This window comes from Gadus chalcogrammus, chromosome 10 (assembly GCF_026213295.1).
Source record: "Gadus chalcogrammus isolate NIFS_2021 chromosome 10, NIFS_Gcha_1.0, whole genome shotgun sequence".
Lineage (NCBI taxonomy): Eukaryota > Metazoa > Chordata > Actinopteri > Gadiformes > Gadidae > Gadus > Gadus chalcogrammus.
Genome location: NC_079421.1, coordinates 7,985,695 through 8,005,378, shown reverse-complemented (window position 1 = coordinate 8,005,378; position 19,684 = coordinate 7,985,695). Strand labels below are relative to the sequence as shown.

The 19,684-nt window shown below is 43.8% G+C and overlaps 2 protein-coding genes and 1 long non-coding RNA gene across 3 annotated transcripts; 2 read left to right on the top strand and 1 right to left on the bottom strand.

Annotated features, from left to right (window-relative positions):
• The first annotated feature begins 1,735 nt into the window (after nt 1-1,735).
• Nucleotides 1,736-5,778, top strand: LOC130391044 (uncharacterized). Its single transcript, XR_008896849.1, has 3 exons — nt 1,736-1,797; nt 2,232-2,338; nt 5,005-5,778. It is a non-coding gene; the product is annotated as an uncharacterized LOC130391044 (long non-coding RNA).
• Nucleotides 5,779-6,704: 926 nt separating this feature from the next.
• Nucleotides 6,705-12,288, top strand: LOC130391048 (PDZ and LIM domain protein 3-like). Its single transcript, XM_056601232.1, has 6 exons — nt 6,705-7,023; nt 7,442-7,593; nt 8,066-8,132; nt 8,694-8,793; nt 8,953-9,064; nt 10,864-12,288. Exons 1-6 carry the CDS (start codon nt 6,931-6,933, stop codon nt 11,018-11,020), a joined length of 681 nt encoding a protein of 226 aa, XP_056457207.1. The 5' UTR covers nt 6,705-6,930; the 3' UTR covers nt 11,021-12,288.
• Nucleotides 12,289-13,126: 838 nt separating this feature from the next.
• On the bottom strand, nt 13,127-16,629 carry cfap96 (cilia and flagella associated protein 96). Its single transcript, XM_056601015.1, has 7 exons — nt 16,530-16,629; nt 15,713-15,932; nt 15,431-15,568; nt 15,269-15,344; nt 14,282-14,464; nt 14,023-14,189; nt 13,127-13,373 (listed from the first exon to the last, which is right to left on the bottom strand). The coding sequence occupies exons 1-7, from the start codon at nt 16,627-16,629 to the stop codon at nt 13,319-13,321; spliced, it is 939 nt and encodes a 312-aa protein (XP_056456990.1). The 3' UTR covers nt 13,127-13,318.
• Nucleotides 16,630-19,684: the final 3,055 nt, after the last annotated feature.

Sequence of the window (19,684 nt, the reverse complement as noted above, 5' to 3'; positions counted from 1 at the left end):
CACAGATTTCACCTACAGTCCTTACAGACGTCGATATACGACAATGGGATCATTTGATGTTGAGCTCTAACATATCCTTCTTCAAAGGATTTCAATTTGCTGTAGGCCAAAAGGGAGAACATATTTTCCAATCAGTTTTATCAATCAGATGTATATTTGTTTAGATTTCTATAAGTTGACCTGTTTAAATGTTGCATTGCATTATTTAATTATTGAACAGCAGAATACAGGTAGTAGGCCCGATGTGATGTCTGGGGCAGGGGTTCACGTCCTCAACTCAAGAAGCTGACAACATTTAAATGTATCCAGTTATTCATTTAACGCTGACTGGAGCATAATTTGTGTCACAAAGCACTATTGTAGGCTATCATAATGACTAACGTGAGTTTATGAGTTGATATATTTTAAACATGCTATGATTGATCTATATTTTAGTGCTGATTAGTATGCTTGCTGATAAGTGTGTGCATGATGTGGTTGTGTATGTGTGTGTGTGTGTGTGTGTTTTTCTAGGTGCGTGTGGTTCTTTGTGCGTGTGTGTGTGTGTGTTTGTGCGTGTGTGTGTGTGTGTGTGTGTGTGTATGTGTGTGTGTGTGTGTGTGTGTGTGTGTGTGTGTGTGTGTGTGTGTGTGTGTGTGTGTGTGTGTGTGTGTGTGTGTGTGTGTGTGGCCCTTCCAGAGGGAGGTTGCGGTGATAGGCAAACCTCCACGTAGCCCCATCCCCTCCAGACGAATCTGTCACTCCCCCCCCCGGGGCCCCGCGCACTCTCCTGCTCCCAGGGTACAGGTTAGCATGCGTGTGTGTGTGTGTGTGTGTGTGTGTGTGTGTGTGTGTGTGTGTGTGTGTGTGTGTGTGTGTGTGTGTGTGTGTGTGTGTGTGTGTGTGTGTGTGTGTGTGTGTGTGTGTGTGTGTGGGGTCACTAAGTGCATGGACTGTTAATGCTCTCCTGGTTTCAATTGAGCACATGTGTGGCAGTGAGACTAAATGACTTAATGTTCCTCTAAACTGATAATGATTGGGTGACTGCATCCCATGAAGGAATAGGGACTGTCTGTTCTGTTAATGTTTGCCTGTTGACGTCCCACCGTATGTCACTGAGTGGAGTGCAGACCCTGTGTGTGAGGCTCATCAACGTGATGTGTCTCCACATATCCGAGCTTATATTATTTTGTCCCATCATATCAAAATATGGAGCTTGGGGTAGTTTTTGTTTTGAATGAATTTTGTCCAAAATGAGTGCGATATGAAAAACATTAGGCAACACTTTGTTGCTACGTCAACAAAAGACATATTGTAACCAAAGCGAATATTGCTTTATCAGCTGTAGTAGTAGTAGTAGTGCTTTGGGTCAAAGACAAATGCTGCGCAGGGCGCTAGTGTTAGCGGCTAGCTTCAGCATTTCAATCTCCTTTATATACTTTGCTTGTTGTTCCTATGACTTTATAAAATACTTTTCCCAATGCCTGTATTATTGTCTGATCCAGTCTATTGTTGTCTATCAAGATAATCGTCTCAAATATAAATTGCAGGTGGTTACAAATGCGCTAATTATCTATAAGCATGATGCAACAGTAATACGCTCACATGGATAATTTTTCTCATTGTTTTGTTCGCAACATGATTCAGTTCGACAGATTTGTCATCTTTCCAAGCATCGAAACAAACCTTTGCATGGGGATGCTTCAATTCTTTAATGAAACCCTGATGAACTCTGTTCCCGCTCTCTCTGTTTCCCTCTCAATCTATTCTGTAGCGCCAAGCGTTCACTCAAGAAGGCCTCCAGTGTGGAGGAGAAGCGTGAGTAGTTCTTATATATACTGGATATATTCTGTTTATATACTTCAAATAATAAAGTATCTTCTATGAGAGCCACTGCCCAGTTTTCTATACTTAATATATTTATGTAGCCTTTATCACAGTTACGGTCTCAGGGCTACACAGGCTAAAGCCAAAAGCCTTCACTGCCTCACCCTCATAGACGCCTATTAAATTAATCAACCAAAATTAGTAAATGAATGAATAAGTTATAGCACTCGATTAGGATAAAAGCTCAAATGTCATGCATTTATGTTATAAAGGTTAGAATGAATGGAATAATAATCAAGCTTTCTGATTACTTCTAGATCATTAAGTTACGTGCAAATCCTTTTACCAAGTGAAATGGTCTGCCCACCGTTTGTAACATTAATGAACCACTCTCTGTATGGATGTTGTGGGTCACGTGTGTTCAGGTTCAAAGTGCTGTACAACTACAACCCTCACAACGAGGACGAGCTGGAGCTGACGGAGGGAGACACCATCGACGTGATGGAGCAGTGTGACGACGGCTGGTTTGTAGGTAGGACAGTGAGGCTCATGGTGGACAGTGGGACCTCAGAGAGAGGCTGTGAGCCTCATGGTGGACAGCATGGACCTCAGAGAGAGGCTGTGAGGCTCATTTTGGACAGCAGGACCTCGGAGAGAGGCAGTGAGGCTCATGGTGGACAGCATGGACCTCAGAGAGAGGCTGTGAGGCTCATGGTGGACAGCAGGACCTCAGCGAGAGGCTGTGAGGTTCATGGTGGACAGCATGGACCTCAGAGAGAGGCTGTGAGGCTCATGGTGGACAACATTGACCTCAGAGAGAGGCTGTGAGACTCATGGTGGACAGCAGGACCTCAGGGAGAAGCTGTGGGTACTAGAGGGTACAAGGGGTACTAGAGGTACTAGGGGTACTCGGGGTACTAGACGGTACTAGAGGGTACTTGGGGTACTAGAGGGTACTAGGGGTACTAGAAGTACTAGGGGTATTGGAGGTACCAGAGGTACTAGGGGGACTAGGGGTACTGTGGCGCATTTCCCCCGAGGGTGCGGGTTGGTTCACTCTGGAAAGGTGCGGCACGGGTCGCGTTTCCGTGGCCAATAGTGGGCGTGATCCAGGGCCATATTGAGCCATACTCGTCTCGCAGTACTCCTCCGTCGGGGTACTGAAACGCCTGAAAGGGTCCAAGGCTGCCAGCAAATTCGAGCTACACCCGCCGTCCGTGGATTAGTCGACAGAATCGCACTTCTGTGCGACAGAGGGATAAAAACAAACAAACACATTACCCTCAAGGTATTTCTTGGCAACGGCGAAAGCTTAGTTTATTGAAGAAAATTTTGCACAAAAGTTTGCCGTCCTTCTTGGACGTCCTACATTGTTGCTCCTTGTTCATTGTGCGTATTCTTCTTTTTCCTTGGATTTATTAGGAGGCTACACTGTTGGGGGCTGCTATTCATACGGTTCATCTACGTCACGTTTTCTGGAACGCCGCCATTTGCACGACCGATCTCGCCTAGTATGGCCGCCCACACCGCTCATCTGAATGTTAGAGAGAGACAGAGATATCTGGAAAAAAAAATCGATCTTAGGCTCCGATCCTTATTTGTTTTTTTTGTCGATTAGTATCGGCCTCACGCTTGCCTAAAATTAATTTTCATGACATATATATTTATTTAGTCCAGAATCCCTCCCCATACAGTGGAGATATCTTGAAAGCGTTCAAGAGCACTGATGCCAACCAATATGCTGTGGCTGGATGGGTGAAGGACGCTAAAGTGAGGCAATGAGGAATAATCTTTATCTGATAGAAGTTGGTACCATATATTTGTGACTTCTTCTGAACAGTTTGTGGTGGGTTACTATCATTGATCGTTGAAATCAGTCATCAAATCATAGACGATAATTTCGCCGAGGACGCTTGGGACGAGTTTTCTTCAAGATTCATTTTGTACCCACAACAAAACCCGATTTGAATTATTATGGATTATTTTGGACAATGAATGAGGTATTAATACCAATACTCTTTGGCTGTGACGTTGTCAACATTGGGTATATGGAGCAGAACATAGTGGGTCATATGTCACGTTTTTTGTATGCATTTTATTCATTAGTAAGCTACATGGATATGCCATCTTTCAGAACCTTTCATTACCTGCACTAAAGAGAATAAAAGAGCGCATCCTCATTGTTTGATTGTGGTCATAGGTGTTGTTGTTGGTGCTCAGTTACCACTGAAATCAGTGGGTCAGTGGGTGGGATCGGTTGTCCAGATGGCGGCGCAAAGCTACAGTGACGTCACGTGAACCAAACGAATAAGGTCATGATGTTTAGGTAGCTGCTGTGGCGATCGCCATCCGGCTTTAACCCCACCCTACCATAAGGGTACTGTCAGGGGTGGAAACGCGAGCCGTAACTGAGCTGGGTTAAACCGCTATACCCTCGCTACTTGGCTGTGGCATGTGGGTCCGAAGCGTGTGTGCAGACCAACTTCTAATACAATGAACAAATACACACACATGTATATACAGTATGTATTCAGTGCATTAGGCATACACACTTTTTGTTAGGTCAAGCACAGTTCTGAAGTTATGAACGAATCAGCAAATGTACTTTTGGCTGTTAGCTTTTCATTGGAAACATTAATAAATCATTCATACACTTTTGGCAAAATAGACATTAAGAAAGCCTTTAGAAACGTTCTATTGTTCATTTATTTCTGCCACCACAAACTCTTTGTTCTTACAGCAAGCTAACTGGCACTGTCATGGTGTCAGGCAGGTACTAGAGGGACTAGAGGTACTAGGGGTACTGTGGGGTACTGGGAGGTACTAGGGGTACTAGAGGGTACTAGAGGGTACTAGTGGGTACTAGAGGGTACTAGTGGGTACTAGAGGTACTAGAGGGTACTAGAGGTACTAGGGGTACTGTGGGGTACTATAGGTGCTAGGGTTACTAGGGGGACTAGAGGTACTAGAGGTACTAGGGATACTAGGGGTACTAGAGTTACTAGTGGTCCTAGTGGTACTAGAGGCACTAGGGTTGCTAGAGGTACTAGGGGTAATAGACTACACTGGTGAAGATAGGTAAAATTCACAACTTTTGATTAAAAGAAAGTATCAAGCTTAAACACTAAAACATATGTGTTGTGTTTGTTTGTGTGCTTTGTGTATTTTTGTGTATTTGCGTGTATTTGTGTTTGTCAGGCACTTCCAGACGGAGCCGTTTCTTTGGGACATTTCCAGGGAATTACGTCAGACGTCTGTGACCTCTGACCCCGTAGGCTGACCAGCGATCAAATTTATTTTCTGTGTGTGTGTGTGTTTGTGTGTTTGTGTATGTGTCTGTGTGTGTGTCTGCATGGTGTGTATTTGTTGGTGTCCTTGCATCATCCCCAATGTAATGTGATGACCTTTACTTATTATTTATTCTTTTGAAAGCAATCTATTTTATTTTTGTTAATAATGTTGTCAAAAAGTGTGTCATGTTTGTGGAACGGACAAGTGTCAAGGAATTCTCAGCGATAGGATTAGATTAAGATTGTGTTGTTTCCAGAGATTTCCTTTAATAAGGAATATGTGTGTACACAATGTATGCTTTAGATGTTGGCTTATTTAAGAGCAGATCACTGCCATTCATGCTGAAAAGGTGTAGGAATACGATCGGAAGATGCTAGCATTGCTATGTGAAATAACCAGTCTGCAACAGTTAGTTGTGGAACGGACTAAATATGAATATGGAACTGCTTTTCTGAAGCAAGACATATGAAATAACATGTTTTATAACTTAAAAGTCAACGTGAGAGGCAAGGGAGTATCTGGTAATTACAAGAAGTGGAAACATATATCCGTCAAATGCTTTCTGTGACTGACTGCCAGCACACCAGCTGCAAAACCTATCTGGATGTTATCCTCGGTCAGTGCAGATCCACTCTGGAATGACATTTATTTTTTTCCATTGTTTTTGAAATAGAAGAGATACTGTTGATGTAAGTAATTCAAATAAAATGATATCCCAAAATGGTTCAAATTTTGTTCTAAATGTTATTTCAGGTACTGTTTCTATTTCAGTCAGAGAGAAGGCCCCGCCCATTGTTTTTACTAGTGTGTGTGTGTGTGTGTGTGTGTGTGTGTGTGTGTGTGTGTGTGTGTGTGTGTGTGTGTGTGTGTGTGTGTGTGTGTGTGTGTGTGTGTGTGTGTGTGTGTGTGTGTGTGTGTGGGGGGGGGGGGGGGGGGGGGGGGGGGGGGGGTGCTGGCTTGAAGTTAGGGTGCGATGTGTCTTTAAATGTGAACTGAACAGGTGTTAATGTGAAGGCTGTCCCTGTGGTCAGCAGCTAAAAACAGTCTAGGGCCCCTCCCTTGGCTGGTTTATTAGTTTTACACATTTCATTTTGTCGTCTTATACAGTTTCATTTCAAGAGACAGACGTACTGATCTGTTGACATCACATTTAGTTTATGAAAGAGAACTTGGTCATAGTCACTAACTAAGCAACGTTATTTTTAAAGGATCTAAAAACAATGATAGACAATGTGTTAAACTCTGTCATCTCACTGAGTGTACGATAGCACATTCAAATAGAAGATTGTTCAATAGAGGAAGATTCTTGAATACATCGATTCTTAAATATATTGATTACCGAACTACTTCCGAGTATAAACAACCTTTCCTTGATATGAGCCCCAGACACAAGTATGATCCCAGTTTGTATGTGTGTATGTGTGTGTGTGTGTGTATTTGGTGTGTGTGTGTGTGTTTGGTGTGGGTGTCAGTCTGTCTGTCTGTAAGTTGATATTATCTCTGTATATAGGCCAATCAGCTTGGACTCTCTTGAAAGGGGCGTGACAGGGATTTACAAACACACACACACACACATACACACACAAACACACACACACACACATACACACACTGAGCGGAGCTAGAGAGCGTGTTTCACTGGGCAGTGAGTTGACAGAGGCAGAGCTACAGAGGGAGACCCTCTAGAGCAGGAGTGTGTCAGGTTAAGAACACATCATAAGGTGCAGCTTCGTAAAATAATGAGTACATAGAAGAAGACGAAGAAGAAGAGGAAGAGAGAATAAGAGGGGTGACAGGAGAAGAGGGGTGAGAGAAGAAGGGGTAAGAGACAGAATGCCACAGAACGTGGTGCTGGAGGGAGGGGCACCCTGGGGCTTCAGAATAACAGGTGGAAAGGAGAACAATCAGCCTATCAGCATCGGGAGGGTGAGTGACCAAAGGACCACAGTGGGAAGCACGACTCCAGTCTGAAACATGTTTGTTGGAGAGAGAGGGGGGCAGGGGGGGGGGGGAGCAGCATGGAGCTGTGCAGCGAGTCAAATGCTCCAGCAGTGATATCATCATGCTTATGATAGCTTTATAAGATCACGTTTATACTGAGACACACACACACACACACACACACACACACACACACACACACACACACACACACACACACACACACACACACACTGTTTCCGAACACCAGTCTGTGTTGTTACCTCTAGGTGGCGCCTCCCTAGAGGTTGATTTGGGGTTTTGGTTTCTTGCTCGCTGAATTAGAAAAAATAACATCTTTTTTTCGTAGTGTTGATTTTTGTGCTGATCGAGTTGCAGAACTCTTAGCTCTTATGTTTCTCAGGTAACGCCGGGGGGAAAGGCGTCATTGGCCAACCTGTGTCGTGGTGATGTCATCCTCGCTATTGGAGGCGTGGCCACAGACGCCATGACTCTTTCTGAGGGCCAGAACGCCATCCTAAGCTCCACCCAGCAGCTTTGTTTCAAAATAGAAAGGTCAATACACACTGTGTACAGGGATCTAATCATCAGGATATATAACAGGGATATGATCATAAGGATATATGACAGGGATCTCATCACAAGGATATATAAAAGGGATCTGATCATAAGGATATATAACAGGGATCTGATCATAAGGATAACAGGGATCTGATCATAAGGATATATAACAGGGATCTGATCATTAGGATATTTGACAGGGATCTGATCATTAGGATATTTGACAGGGATCTGATCATAAGGATATATAACAGTGATCTTGCTTGAAAAGGTTAGCGATCAGCGGTGCGCTAAAACAATTCAGTCCTGGAAAGAGGAGCGATACTCTGTCCTCAGCCTGTTGCTTTACATAAGTTGGTCTGGACTGACGATAAATCATTATCCCTTATGTACTGTTAATGTAGTGTGTATTAAGTATAATAAGTGTGTAACAATTGCTTGTCTTTGTGTTTGTGTGCTCATACAGACCGGAGACCAGACTGTGGTCCCCTCAGATGGAGCCTTTCAGAGTCAACCTGCAGGCTAATGAAAAGGTACAAATATGACCCATACAAGAAGTCGACAGAAGCAACATGAACTAATGAAGAGTGACCCAGAGGGTCAGTTGAGATGGAAGGGGTCTGGGAGGAGGTTTTACTGATGATACACGGAGGTCATAGATCAGTTCCCATCTTGGCTGCTGTGTGATTTCTAGAACAACATGTTTGTGGATGTCGTACCACATTTCCATATGCCTGATGCATTTGACCCCACAATGTAATTCATATCATCCAGGATATCTCCCCTGCCTCAAAGTCATCTGACAATGGATTAAAGATAAATATCCAATAAATATTTGATATTATTATTATATTACAAGACAACTGATGAATTAATTATAAAGCATGTTGTTAACAATCTCTGGTAATTTCTAGCTCCCTGTGGTGAGGTTAACGTCTGTCTGTCTGTCTGTCTGTCTGTCTGTCTGTCTGTCTGTCTGTCTGTCTGTCTGTCTGTCTGTCTGTCTGTCTGTCTGTCTGTCTGTCTGTCTGTCTGTCTGTCTGTCTGTCTGTCTGTCTGTCTGTCTGTCTGTCTGTCCTCTTCTCCACCTCCAGGAGCTCGGACATTTTGAGCACAAATTCAACGTTCGGCCGCGGCCTTTCGGAGCGGCGCCAGCGGTGGCGTCCATGGAAACCATTGACGACAACAACAACAGTATGTTTACATCGATTCAGAAGTGGAATAATAATAATAAATATTATTATTATTGTTTTCATTACTTTTATTGTTTTTACTATAAATACAATTAATTAATAATAATACTTATTCATTATAACCCCTAAATGGGAGTGTTGATGATGTGTTGGTGTGCAGGTGTCAGCCGCCCCGCCACCAGACACGTGACAGCTCCGCTGAGCAGACCTCAGCCTCCGGCTGCTAAGTTACAGAAGCTCCCTCTCTGTGATGTCTGTGGAAAAGGGATCATGTAAGAATGAACATGATACTAAATGTACATTTCATAGACAACAAGCCTATGCTCAACCCTTACCAGTCGTAGCAGTCCGCCCAACATGTCGCCCAACACATATTTGATTGGTACTTTAGTCAATCGGATTTCACATTTAGCATCTCTGAATGAAAGCACTCTACACATTCTAGAACTCTCCTGTCTGCCCGGTGCTTTTGTTTTAACACATTACAAAGATTACATAAGGAGTTCTGAGTTAGACTCTAAGCTGCAGACTGACCAATCAGAATCAGAGCGGTACGTTGAGTTCATCCGTTCAGTTGAAGCAGACCAGTGGAACGATCTGCTTGAAGTCCAACCGGTGAAACCATTAGCCTACCACTGGCTGTCAGTCCAACTGACCACAATGTTCAGTTATAGCTCTCAATGGTAATGGCTCCCAGTGATCCCATTAGCCACAGGAAGGGCCATACTGGTCAGTGTGACGCCAGAAAAGCATCAGGCAGCAGAACCTGGAACTGAACCCACTGGGGGAGGCTCCTCCCCTGATGTGGGGGCTCAGAGGGGGCTAGGAGGGGCAGGTGGGGAGGTCAAGGCTCACATCCAATGCTGCGTAGCACACAGAGGGAGTTCCAGAGGGTGACGTCACCTAATTTGATTTTGAATCCCAGTTGGTCTCATGGGCTTTACAGGCCATATATTATGTCACCCTGAAATGCTCCTCATACTGAAAACACACTAAGGAAGAACTCCCTCAATCAGGCAGGTGCACAAAAGAGATTCTCGGAGTTCAATTGATGCCCACCATGGGGAGACATGCTGGCAGCCAATGATGTTGAGGCTTCAGACAAAACAAAGTTGAGAGTCGGTGATAACTGAGTTTGATAGGTTCAAATGTTTCGACGCATGAAGTCTGAATGGACTCATGATGGATCCGTTGGCGGACTCCAGTGGTGACGAAGAGCTCCTGAGGTAGAGTTTGGTCATGGATCATTCCAGTTAGCCTCAAGGAGGTTCTGGAAAACCGCTTAGTACACGACTAATTCACTCCAACCCTTGGAGATTGTCGTTTCCCACAATTCAGCAAATCAGCATGTTGAGCTGTTGTGTTAAAGCAGATCCAGAGACTGATCTTTATGACACAGAGAGGGGTTAGAAATTAGGTTAGACAGTCAAACCCAGAAGCTTTGGTCTGTGAGGCCAACCTTCAGCCAACATGGACGCTAGGTTTGACGGTTGTGTCACTAATGAGCTGAAGCATCATATTAAACATGAACAAATGGGTTCTTCTTTTAAAATAACAATATGTTCATTCATATATATAGATACATATATACTGTATATATATACATGATAAAAACATGATATATTCATATCATATCTGTATATATAGATTTATAAGTATAAACATATATATATGTAGTATATCCATATTATATATTCTCATACATACACATACATATAAACATACATATAAGCATACAGACATAGAAACACAACACAAGCTGATAGCAATCAAAGTTCATCATACAGTCTGAGGCCCTTGAAGAAGACATTGGGAATTTTGGAGCGACGCCCACCACCATACATATCTGTCGAAACCAAGCCAACCACTGTGGAGTAAAACATACACACATAACACTGGGAATGGACATGAAAATGAATGCCTAACTAATGAGTTAATGCTTAGCAAAAGTTCAAATCAACTGAGAGCACACGTCACCAGACACAAAGTTTGTGTCTGTGTTTACAAAGAGCGAAGTACCAGTTTACAAAGAGCGAAGTGTATTCACTCATCCATCTTGTGTCCATCGCAGCGGCCCGGTGGTCCACGCTGGAGAGAAGTGGCGCCACCCCGCGTGTTTCCTGTGTGCGTTCTGCGGGACGGAGCTGAAGCACCGAGGCTACTACCTCATCGAGGGAGAGCTCTACTGCCAGGAGCACGCCTCTGGGCACGCTCAGGAGGACCGCTAGCCCGCAGGCTAACGGAGGACCGCTAGCCCACAGGCTAACCCACAGGAGGACCGCTGGTCCGCAGGCTAACTGAGGGCCGCTAGCCCCGCAGGCTAACGGAGGTCCGCTAACCCACAGGCTAACCCTCAGGAGGACCGCTAACCCAACAGGCTCACCCAGCAGGCTAACCCCACAGGCCACCGGAGGACTGCTAACCCAACAGGCTGACCCAGCAGGCTAACCCACAGGCTATAGGAGGACCGCTAACCCTCAGGAACTCCATTTATTAGCAGACGCCCGCGCACACACACACACACACACACACACACACACACACACACACACACACACACACACACACACACACACACACACACACACACACACACACACACACACACACACACACACACACAAAAACATAAACACACACACACAGACACACACACACACAGACAAACAAACACACACACACACACACAACCACACCTACAAACACACACACAAACACACACACACACACACACACACACACACACACACACACATAAACACACACACACACACACACACACACACACACACACACACACACACACACACAGACAAACACACACACACACACACACACACACACACACACACACACACAAACACAGACCACACAAACACACACACACAAACACACACACACACACACACACACAAACACGCAAATACACACACACAAACACACAAATCGCTACTAATAAACATCTGAGAAGATGTTACTTTTTACTTTATTGCACCACAACTACACTGAAGTATGTCTTAAGTATGTACAACACTTTGATCAATGTTTTGGAATTTTACATTAAAACACCAACTGTGCTGTCAAAAACAGACAAATATTTTTAAGAATGAGAATGAATGAAGCAATTTCTTCTTCCATCCAGGTTGATTGTTGGTCTGTAGAGGTGCATGCCACTGTATCAATGTCTCCAAGGTAATCAAAGCATTGTATCACGCAGTACCAGTTACAGAATGGGTTTGACAATGCTTAATGGAGAAGAACTGCCTATACGGGCAGTGGGGGATGGGGGATGAATATAGGATACCGACATTATTCTCTTTGATAGTTATGGAGAGTCAACAACATGTTCATCACTGACCAACCAACTCTTTCTCCATTTTACAATAAAATCCAAATGTTTTTTCTACTTTACTCTGAATGGTATTTGGCTTTATACTCAACAAGCAACATGTAATATAAATAAGATCATCTGCTCGACAAGTCAACAGGGTACAGTTAAGCAATAGATCACGACAGGCTGTGGTATGTGCTCATTATACCACTGTTAAGGGGCGTTGCCCGGCCCGGCGCGTAGCGGAGGGCCGGCGCCCCCCTTCACAGTGGTATAATGAGCACATGCCACTGACTGAAGTGATCTATTGCTTTTATACAACGGTTACTGTTATGGCGAAACGAAAGTCATAGACACACTACATTTAAAAAGAAACCAAGAAAGTCAAAGTAGCCGTTTTATTATAGACTACCAAAAAGTAGTCCCTCCTGGCTGCCGCTATGCATCGACGGTCGCTATGCAACACACTTTAGCGTCCCTCCGAGAGAAGGCTCCGATAGAGCGGTTCGCCGGCAATTTATCCTATGGAGCCGTTCACTCGCCGATTTTAGGCTTCAGTGAACTGTGCTATTTATTTCATACAACTGTTAAAATTATGGCAAAATGACTCCACACACACACACTAGTAAAAACACGGTTGTATTCTTTGACACTTTCCACTTCAAGGCGCGGAGTGATACTTTCACAAAATGATTGGGCGTCATAGCAGTTATGTATACGCTCATTATACAACAGTTAGGAACCAATCAGATCTCTGGATTCAGGCCCCCCGTTGTATAATTGAGCATAACAACAAACGATTATCTAAGTGATCCGATGTGTTGGACCACTCTGTAGTAAAGAATAACCAACAGATCTTCCCATGTGTTGGACCACTCTGTAGTAAAGAATAACCAACAGATATTCCCATGTGTTGGACCACTCTGTAGTAAAGAATAACCAACAGATATTCCCATGTGTTGGACCACTCTGTAGTAAAGAATAACCAACAGATATTCCCATGTGTTGGACCACTCTGTAGTAAAGAATAACCAACAGATATTACGAAGTATTGGACCACTCACTACACTTTGTAGCAAAGAATAACCAACAGATATTCCTGTTTTCATCTTACGTTCTCTATGGTCCAAATGTGGTAAGGGGACGCGGGAAAAGAGTCGACCCCTGTTGCCCAGCATCGCATGCATAAGGTCCATCAGACGGTCATAATGGGGGGGATGGGGGCGGCATAGTTGGTAGAGTTCACCACTCTGAAACCAAATAAACAACCATACAGATTAAGGTCAAGCAAACTGTGAAAAGGGAAGCAGATAGTGAAGATAAACTCCACCAAGAGAACCGCAGCAAACCACTGTTTCAGCACCGCCTGCCAAGTGATCTCATTCATCAAGTCACCACCAATTTGAGGCAACTTGAAAAAAACGTTTGGTAAGACCATACATTTGTGTACTTGCTACAGTGTAATTACACAGTTATAAGCAATGTAACAACCTGTTCCATTATGTTCTTAATGTGTATGGAACAATGCTGTAGAACAGTAGCTACACATTTATGTGTTATCACATATGAAGTACATGCCAATCCATGTCGTTTAATTTCTTATCACTCTGTATTCTTATTACACTTTAACATGGACACTGTAATGCAAATTGTAACTAAGCATTTGCACCCGAGGCTCTGAGTTTGAATGTACGTGCTTGCTTACTTTATACATCATCTAATCTTTGGGTGTCAAGCAGCAAAGCTGCGAGACAACCTATCGTCATAATTACATCTATCCCTTGTCATAAATATATGGCCTGTAAAGTCCTTTGACACTGTAGCTTGGAAGTCAAATGGACTTCATTAACTTTCCTATTTAGACCAAATAAATGGAAAGAAGAGAGACTGCTGACCAACCTGTTGACATTCAGGGTTACGATGCTCTTGACAGGGGAGCTCTTTGGACCAGGAGCTGGCCAAAATGTTGGGTGCCCAGGGTTCGCTTGTTTGGGTCGGCCAGGCATGTAGGGGTCAGCCGAATGGGACGGGTAGAGGTCAAAGGTCCCCGCCTTCATGCCCCCTATCTGGCAGTTACAGACTCTCTTTAGTACACTGTTATCATATGAAATGAGAGTCAAAGACATCCACCCCACTATTCACATCATCCATCCATTACCTGCTTGGTAGGGGAGGTAGGTTTGAATGGAACTAAGAATTGTTTTGTTGCAGGGAGTGGCTTTTGCGCTGGTGGGATGTGCTTGTTGCTAAAGTATGGGTTTTCATGGAAATAGACTTTAGGGTGGAGGTGGAGTTTAAAGGGACCACTCTTGAACTTTGAACGGTTGGTTGCTGTCTCGCTCTGCAACATACAGAAAACACAATAAGCACAATATAACATATTCAGTGTCATTGTCATGTCTGAAGTCCGTGCACTGACAGGTTGCAGCCCTGCAAAGTGATTTCATTCTTTCAAACTATCGTCGATAAAACATATGAAGATGACGGTGGTACACAGCTGCTCCTTCCTACAGCTCATAAGAAGGTTCCAGGTCCATGTGATCACTGCAGTGTTAAAAATACCTTTGAACTAGATGAGAAACCCTGCTCCTTAATAGCAGTAATTTAGGAGAATCTGCTAAATTACTAAATAATAAACAAAATTGTAAAGCCTAAATGCAAGTTCAAATACACAACATGGTTAACTGATGACAGCCCAACTTAAACATTACATTCAAGAAAGCTCAATACAATGGACTGGAGCGAAGTCGGGAATCTGCAGGCCCAAAACACAGAGAAAACCTTCAGGATCAATTCTCAATCATCATGCTTTTTTTTTAATATATATACACTTTTAATGAGACCAACTAGTGTGTGGGATGAGGCTCATTCTATCACAACAAGGTTTATAGATCATATATATATCATATCTATCATATATATATGATATTTATGATATATATATATATATATGATATATGTATGAAGCGGACACAGAGCGGCTGGAGACATGAAGCCGTGCACCCCTGATCAGGACAACATGTGTTCCCTTCTGTCCCCGTCTCCATGGTAACCCCGTTCCACGGCCCATCTCCAGAGATGCTTGATTCTTCTTCAGTGTAACAGCGGACTGAGGCTGATCCCGGGTGGATCGGAGGGTCTGTACCTGCAGGAGTTCCTTGGCTCGGTCGTAGCGGTCGGGGGTGTACAGGTCCGTCTTGGACAGGGTGACGTTGGGATAGCTGGAGGAAGGGACAGGTTGAAGGGTTGAACTCAGAGGTCAGTCAACAAGCTTCTGAACAACGGCCTGGAGGCCACGGCCGCAGACCTGGAGCCGGCGCCCTTCTTGGGAGGGGAGGTGTAGATGTTGCGCCCGGGAGAGGGGAGGCCCTTCTTGGGGACGGCCTGGGTGCTCATAGCCTTCATTGGCCCCGACAGAGTCCCGTAGTAACTGCCCGAACCACAGCTGAGAGGGAGGAGGTAAGGTTAGACTAACCGACCTAGCTGTTGAGTAACTCACGGATGGACCATGTCATTTTATGGGATTCCATCATTAAATGTTTACATACAGCACAGACTGTTTCCAAGCTGTTGAGTTGTTTGTTCTCACGTTTGCTTGGGGCCGTCGCTGGGCAGGAACAGTGCGCCCACGCGCCTCCGGGCCTGCTGGAGGCGCTGCTGCCGTGCCCTCTTCAGCGGCTCGTTCAGCGCCTCGCTCTCGAAGATCCGCTGGAAGGTGGTTTCAAAGAAGCCGATTTGCAGCGAGCTGCTCAGTCGCGGCCCCCCCGTCTGCATCTGACGGCCGCGCCCCGCCGCTTCGTTGAAGGGTCCTGGGGCGGGGGTCTGGGTTAGGGTTATCCTAATGTGTGACCACTGATCTGTGGATCACAGCCCTTCATGGCTGATGTCTTTGGATTATAAAAGTGTTTCAACTTAAAATGCAATTGTATTGATAATGTAATGTTTGTTGTTAAGATAAAGGGATCTTTGTTTAGGAATACCATTAGCTTTAGTTTAGAGGAAGTCTGTAGTCTCATGAGAATACATCTCAAGAACAATGTTCTCTGAATATATAAGAGTACATATAGATTCAGCCGAACCAGAAGGAGTGTAGAACTGCTGATGCTGCTCGGCCACAGGCTTCTCTTACTTTTCATTGAGGAATTTATCTTTGAATTGCTATTTTAATGCTACATTGCTGATTATTCAGACTGATAATTTGAAAACTAGTTGTCAACCTATAGTGCAAACCCTTACAACACGTTGAGAAGATAATACATCATGTAGATAATTCTTCATTTCAAATTATTTGCAATCTATAGCAATTCAAAATGATCTGGTTTATTTTTTCTATATTTATTTAATACCTGTCTAATGTTAAACATTTTGAAACGATTTGAAATTACTCAGGAGATCGATCCACTTACTGTATCTGGCCGGGACGTACTTATCTCCGATGGATACATACCCCATCTCCTGAAACATTCCCAGACGCTCCATGTCACTCTTTCCCTCTCCAGCCGGCATTGTTATGCTACACACACACACACACACACACACACACACACACACACACACACACACACACACACACACACACACACACACACACACACACACACACACACACACACACACACAAACACACACGCACACACATTGTTATTATTACTATTATAATTTTCCTTTGCATTCCATGTATGCGACTGTGTATCTGTAAGCTGTTTAATATTCCTGCTAAGATATCAACAACAATGGATAAGGAGATAAAAGTTGGATTCTATTTCTTTAGAACACAATGCTTATAAACACAGCAGAACATATTTGCTAACATATAGAAACACTAACAAAAGACGAGCCTATCAAACAGCAGAGAATGGCCCACCTGTGGTCTGCCGCACAGTCCGCCTCTAAGCTGTTCAGTAACCTGATCTCTCCACTTTAATGGAATAAACTCTTGATTAATCGATAAACCGCCAATAACAGTGTGTTGGTCTGCGTCTGTCTACTGAACGGCCCAACAGTATCCTGGCAGAGAGTAACCTTGGATACCACATGACAGACCTGAGAACAGCCTGCAGCCATGGGTCTGGTCTGTAACCATGGTAACCTTGGAGCAGCTTGAAATAAGAGATGGTTCAGTTGGCCGGAAGTATTCAAACATTCAAAAATGTTTTGGATGAATTCTAACTTTAGAAATTTAACGTTAACATATTACTTGACTCAATGTGTTTAGGAAGGCTGCTTATGCTGTGTTGCAAACAAAAAAACAAACTTACAAAACTAATCACATATAAACACATTAACACAAACACTTAGGAACACTTAGGAACACAAAAAATATATCATATACCGGTATATTTCATTATAGTCTGGCTTCCGCACCAATGCTGCTTCATTTAAACTGTACAATGATTTTATAAGGAATATTTATACAGTAAGTAAGTAAGTAAGTAAGTAAGTAAGTAAGCTTTATTTGTACAGCGCCTTTCACAGACCAGGGTCACAAAGCGCTTCACAGTTAAAACAAAAACAATAACAATACACAGTTAAGAAGTACATACAAATTTAAGTTTAAAAGGCCAAGACAACTAGGTGACAAACATAGCAGCCCCAAGACAGCTAAGCAAAAGCATGAGCAAACAAATAGGTCATTAGTTGCTTTTTGAAGGTGTAAACAGACTCCATCGAACGCAGAGAGAGCGGAAGATCGTTCCAGAGCCTGTGAGCAACAGCCTGGAAGGATCTGTCTCCTCTGGTCCGGAAACGAGTGTGTGGCAACGTCAACAGATTCTGATCCACAGACCTCAGAGCCCGAGTTGGGGTGTAAGGCTGGATCAGATCACTGATGTAAGGCGGAGCCTGGCCATGCAAAGCTCTGAACGTTAAAACCAAAATTTTAAAATTGATCCTGGACGAAACAGCCAATGAAGAGCTTTAAGAATAGGAGTTATATGAGTCCTCCTATTGGTGCGAGTCAGAACTCTCGCTGCAGAGTTTTGCACTAACTGCAGGCGAGACAGCTCCTTTTTGTTTAGACAAGAAAACAAACTATTACAATAGTCTAAACGCGAAGACACAAATGCATGAGTGATCAGCTCCAAGTCATTTTCGAAGAGTTTCGAAATGTTCCTCAGTTGAAAAAAGCAATTTTTGGTCAGCTGTTTACAGTGCTGCACTAATGACATGTCTTTGTCAAACACAACACCCAGGTTTCTTAGGCTCGGTTTGACAGACTGGCCCAAGTCACCCAGGTACTGGTTAATCCCTGGAATGGAATCATCAGGGGCAATAACCAGTGTTTCTGTTTTGTCCACATTAAGCTGCAGGGTGTTATCACTCAGCCAATGTTTTATCTCCACCAAGCACTGAACTAAGGAACTTAGCCTCTGGAGCTCAGTTGGCTTGAAGAAACAGTAAAGCTGGATATCATCAGCAAACATGTGGTAAGAAACATCAGGAAATCCCTGGATGATTTTTCCCAAGGGGAACAAATACAGCAAAAATAACACAGGGCCCAAAACGGAGCCTTGGGGGACTCCACACAACAGATCTGCTGACTCAGACCTTATTTGGTTAACAGTGACACTAAAGCTACGCCCAGAGAGGTATGACGAGAACCAGTGTAAAACTGACCCTGACAGTCCTACTTCATCCCTCAGTCTTCTCAGCAGGATCTGGTGGTCAACTGTGTCAAAGGCTGAGGATAGATCTAAGAGAACTAGAACAGTGCACTTTCCCGAATCAGCAGACATCATAATGTCACTGGACACTTTCAGTAAGGCCGTCTCCGTAGAGTGAAGTTTGCGGAAACCAGACTGAAAGGTCTCATGGATGTTACCCTGATCCAGGAATAATGACAGCTGTTCAGAGACCACCTTCTCTAGGATCTTGGACAAGAGTGGCAGCTTTGAAATCGGCCTGAAGTTACTGAGGACAGTCGGGTCTAAGCCTGTTTTTTTAAGTAAAGGCTCCACTATGGCATGCTTAAATGTACTGGGAAACACACCTGTAGACAGAGAGAGGTTTACCATTTTGGTGACCCAGGGGCCAATTACATCAAACACTTTCACAAAGAGCCTACATGGAAGGACGTCAGATGAGCAAGAGGAGGGTTTCATCTTGGTCACCAGTGCAGAGATATCAGCAAGAGTCACAGACTTAAATGAAGACCACAAGCTGGAGACAGGCTCAATGACAGCAGGGGTTCCACACAAAAGGGGAGGGATTTTCTCCTTGATCATCTTAATTTTGTCAGTGAAAAATCTCAACAATGCATTGCTGTCAGCTTCACAAAAAACAGGGGTAACTGGCGCAGCAGAACATACAAGAGAATTGATAGTGTCAAATAACACTTTGGGGGTTTTCTTATTTACTGTTACCAGTTGGCGAATGTAGTCCGATCTGGCATTTTCCACCATCTCATTGTATGAGGACACAAGATCCCTGAGATAAAGTCTGTGCACCTCAAGGTTAGTGGCTTTCCACAGACGCTCAGTCTTTCGACATAGTCTCTTTAGACTCAAGGTAACTTCATTTGTCCAAGGGCACACACTTTTTTCTGTATTGACAAGTTTGATTT

Bases quoted from the DNA above. Each gene is read 5' to 3' on its own strand.
- cfap96 (XM_056601015.1), bottom strand. From the start codon at position 16,629: ATGCCGGCTGGAGAGGGAAAGAGTGACATGGAGCGTCTGGGAATGTTT. The intron at 15,933-16,529 runs GTAAGTGGATCG...CCCCCGCCCCAG, and splicing joins GTACGTCCCGGCCAGATACA to GACCCTTCAACGAAGCGGCG. The intron at 15,345-15,430 runs GTCTGCGGCCGT...CCCTTCCTCCAG, and splicing joins AAGAAGGGCGCCGGCTCCAG to CTATCCCAACGTCACCCTGT.
- LOC130391048 (XM_056601232.1), top strand. From the start codon at position 6,931: ATGCCACAGAACGTGGTGCTGGAGGGAGGGGCACCCTGGGGCTTCAGA. The intron at 7,594-8,065 runs GTCAATACACAC...GTGCTCATACAG, and splicing joins CTTTGTTTCAAAATAGAAAG to ACCGGAGACCAGACTGTGGT. The intron at 8,794-8,952 runs GTATGTTTACAT...GTTGGTGTGCAG, and splicing joins CATTGACGACAACAACAACA to GTGTCAGCCGCCCCGCCACC.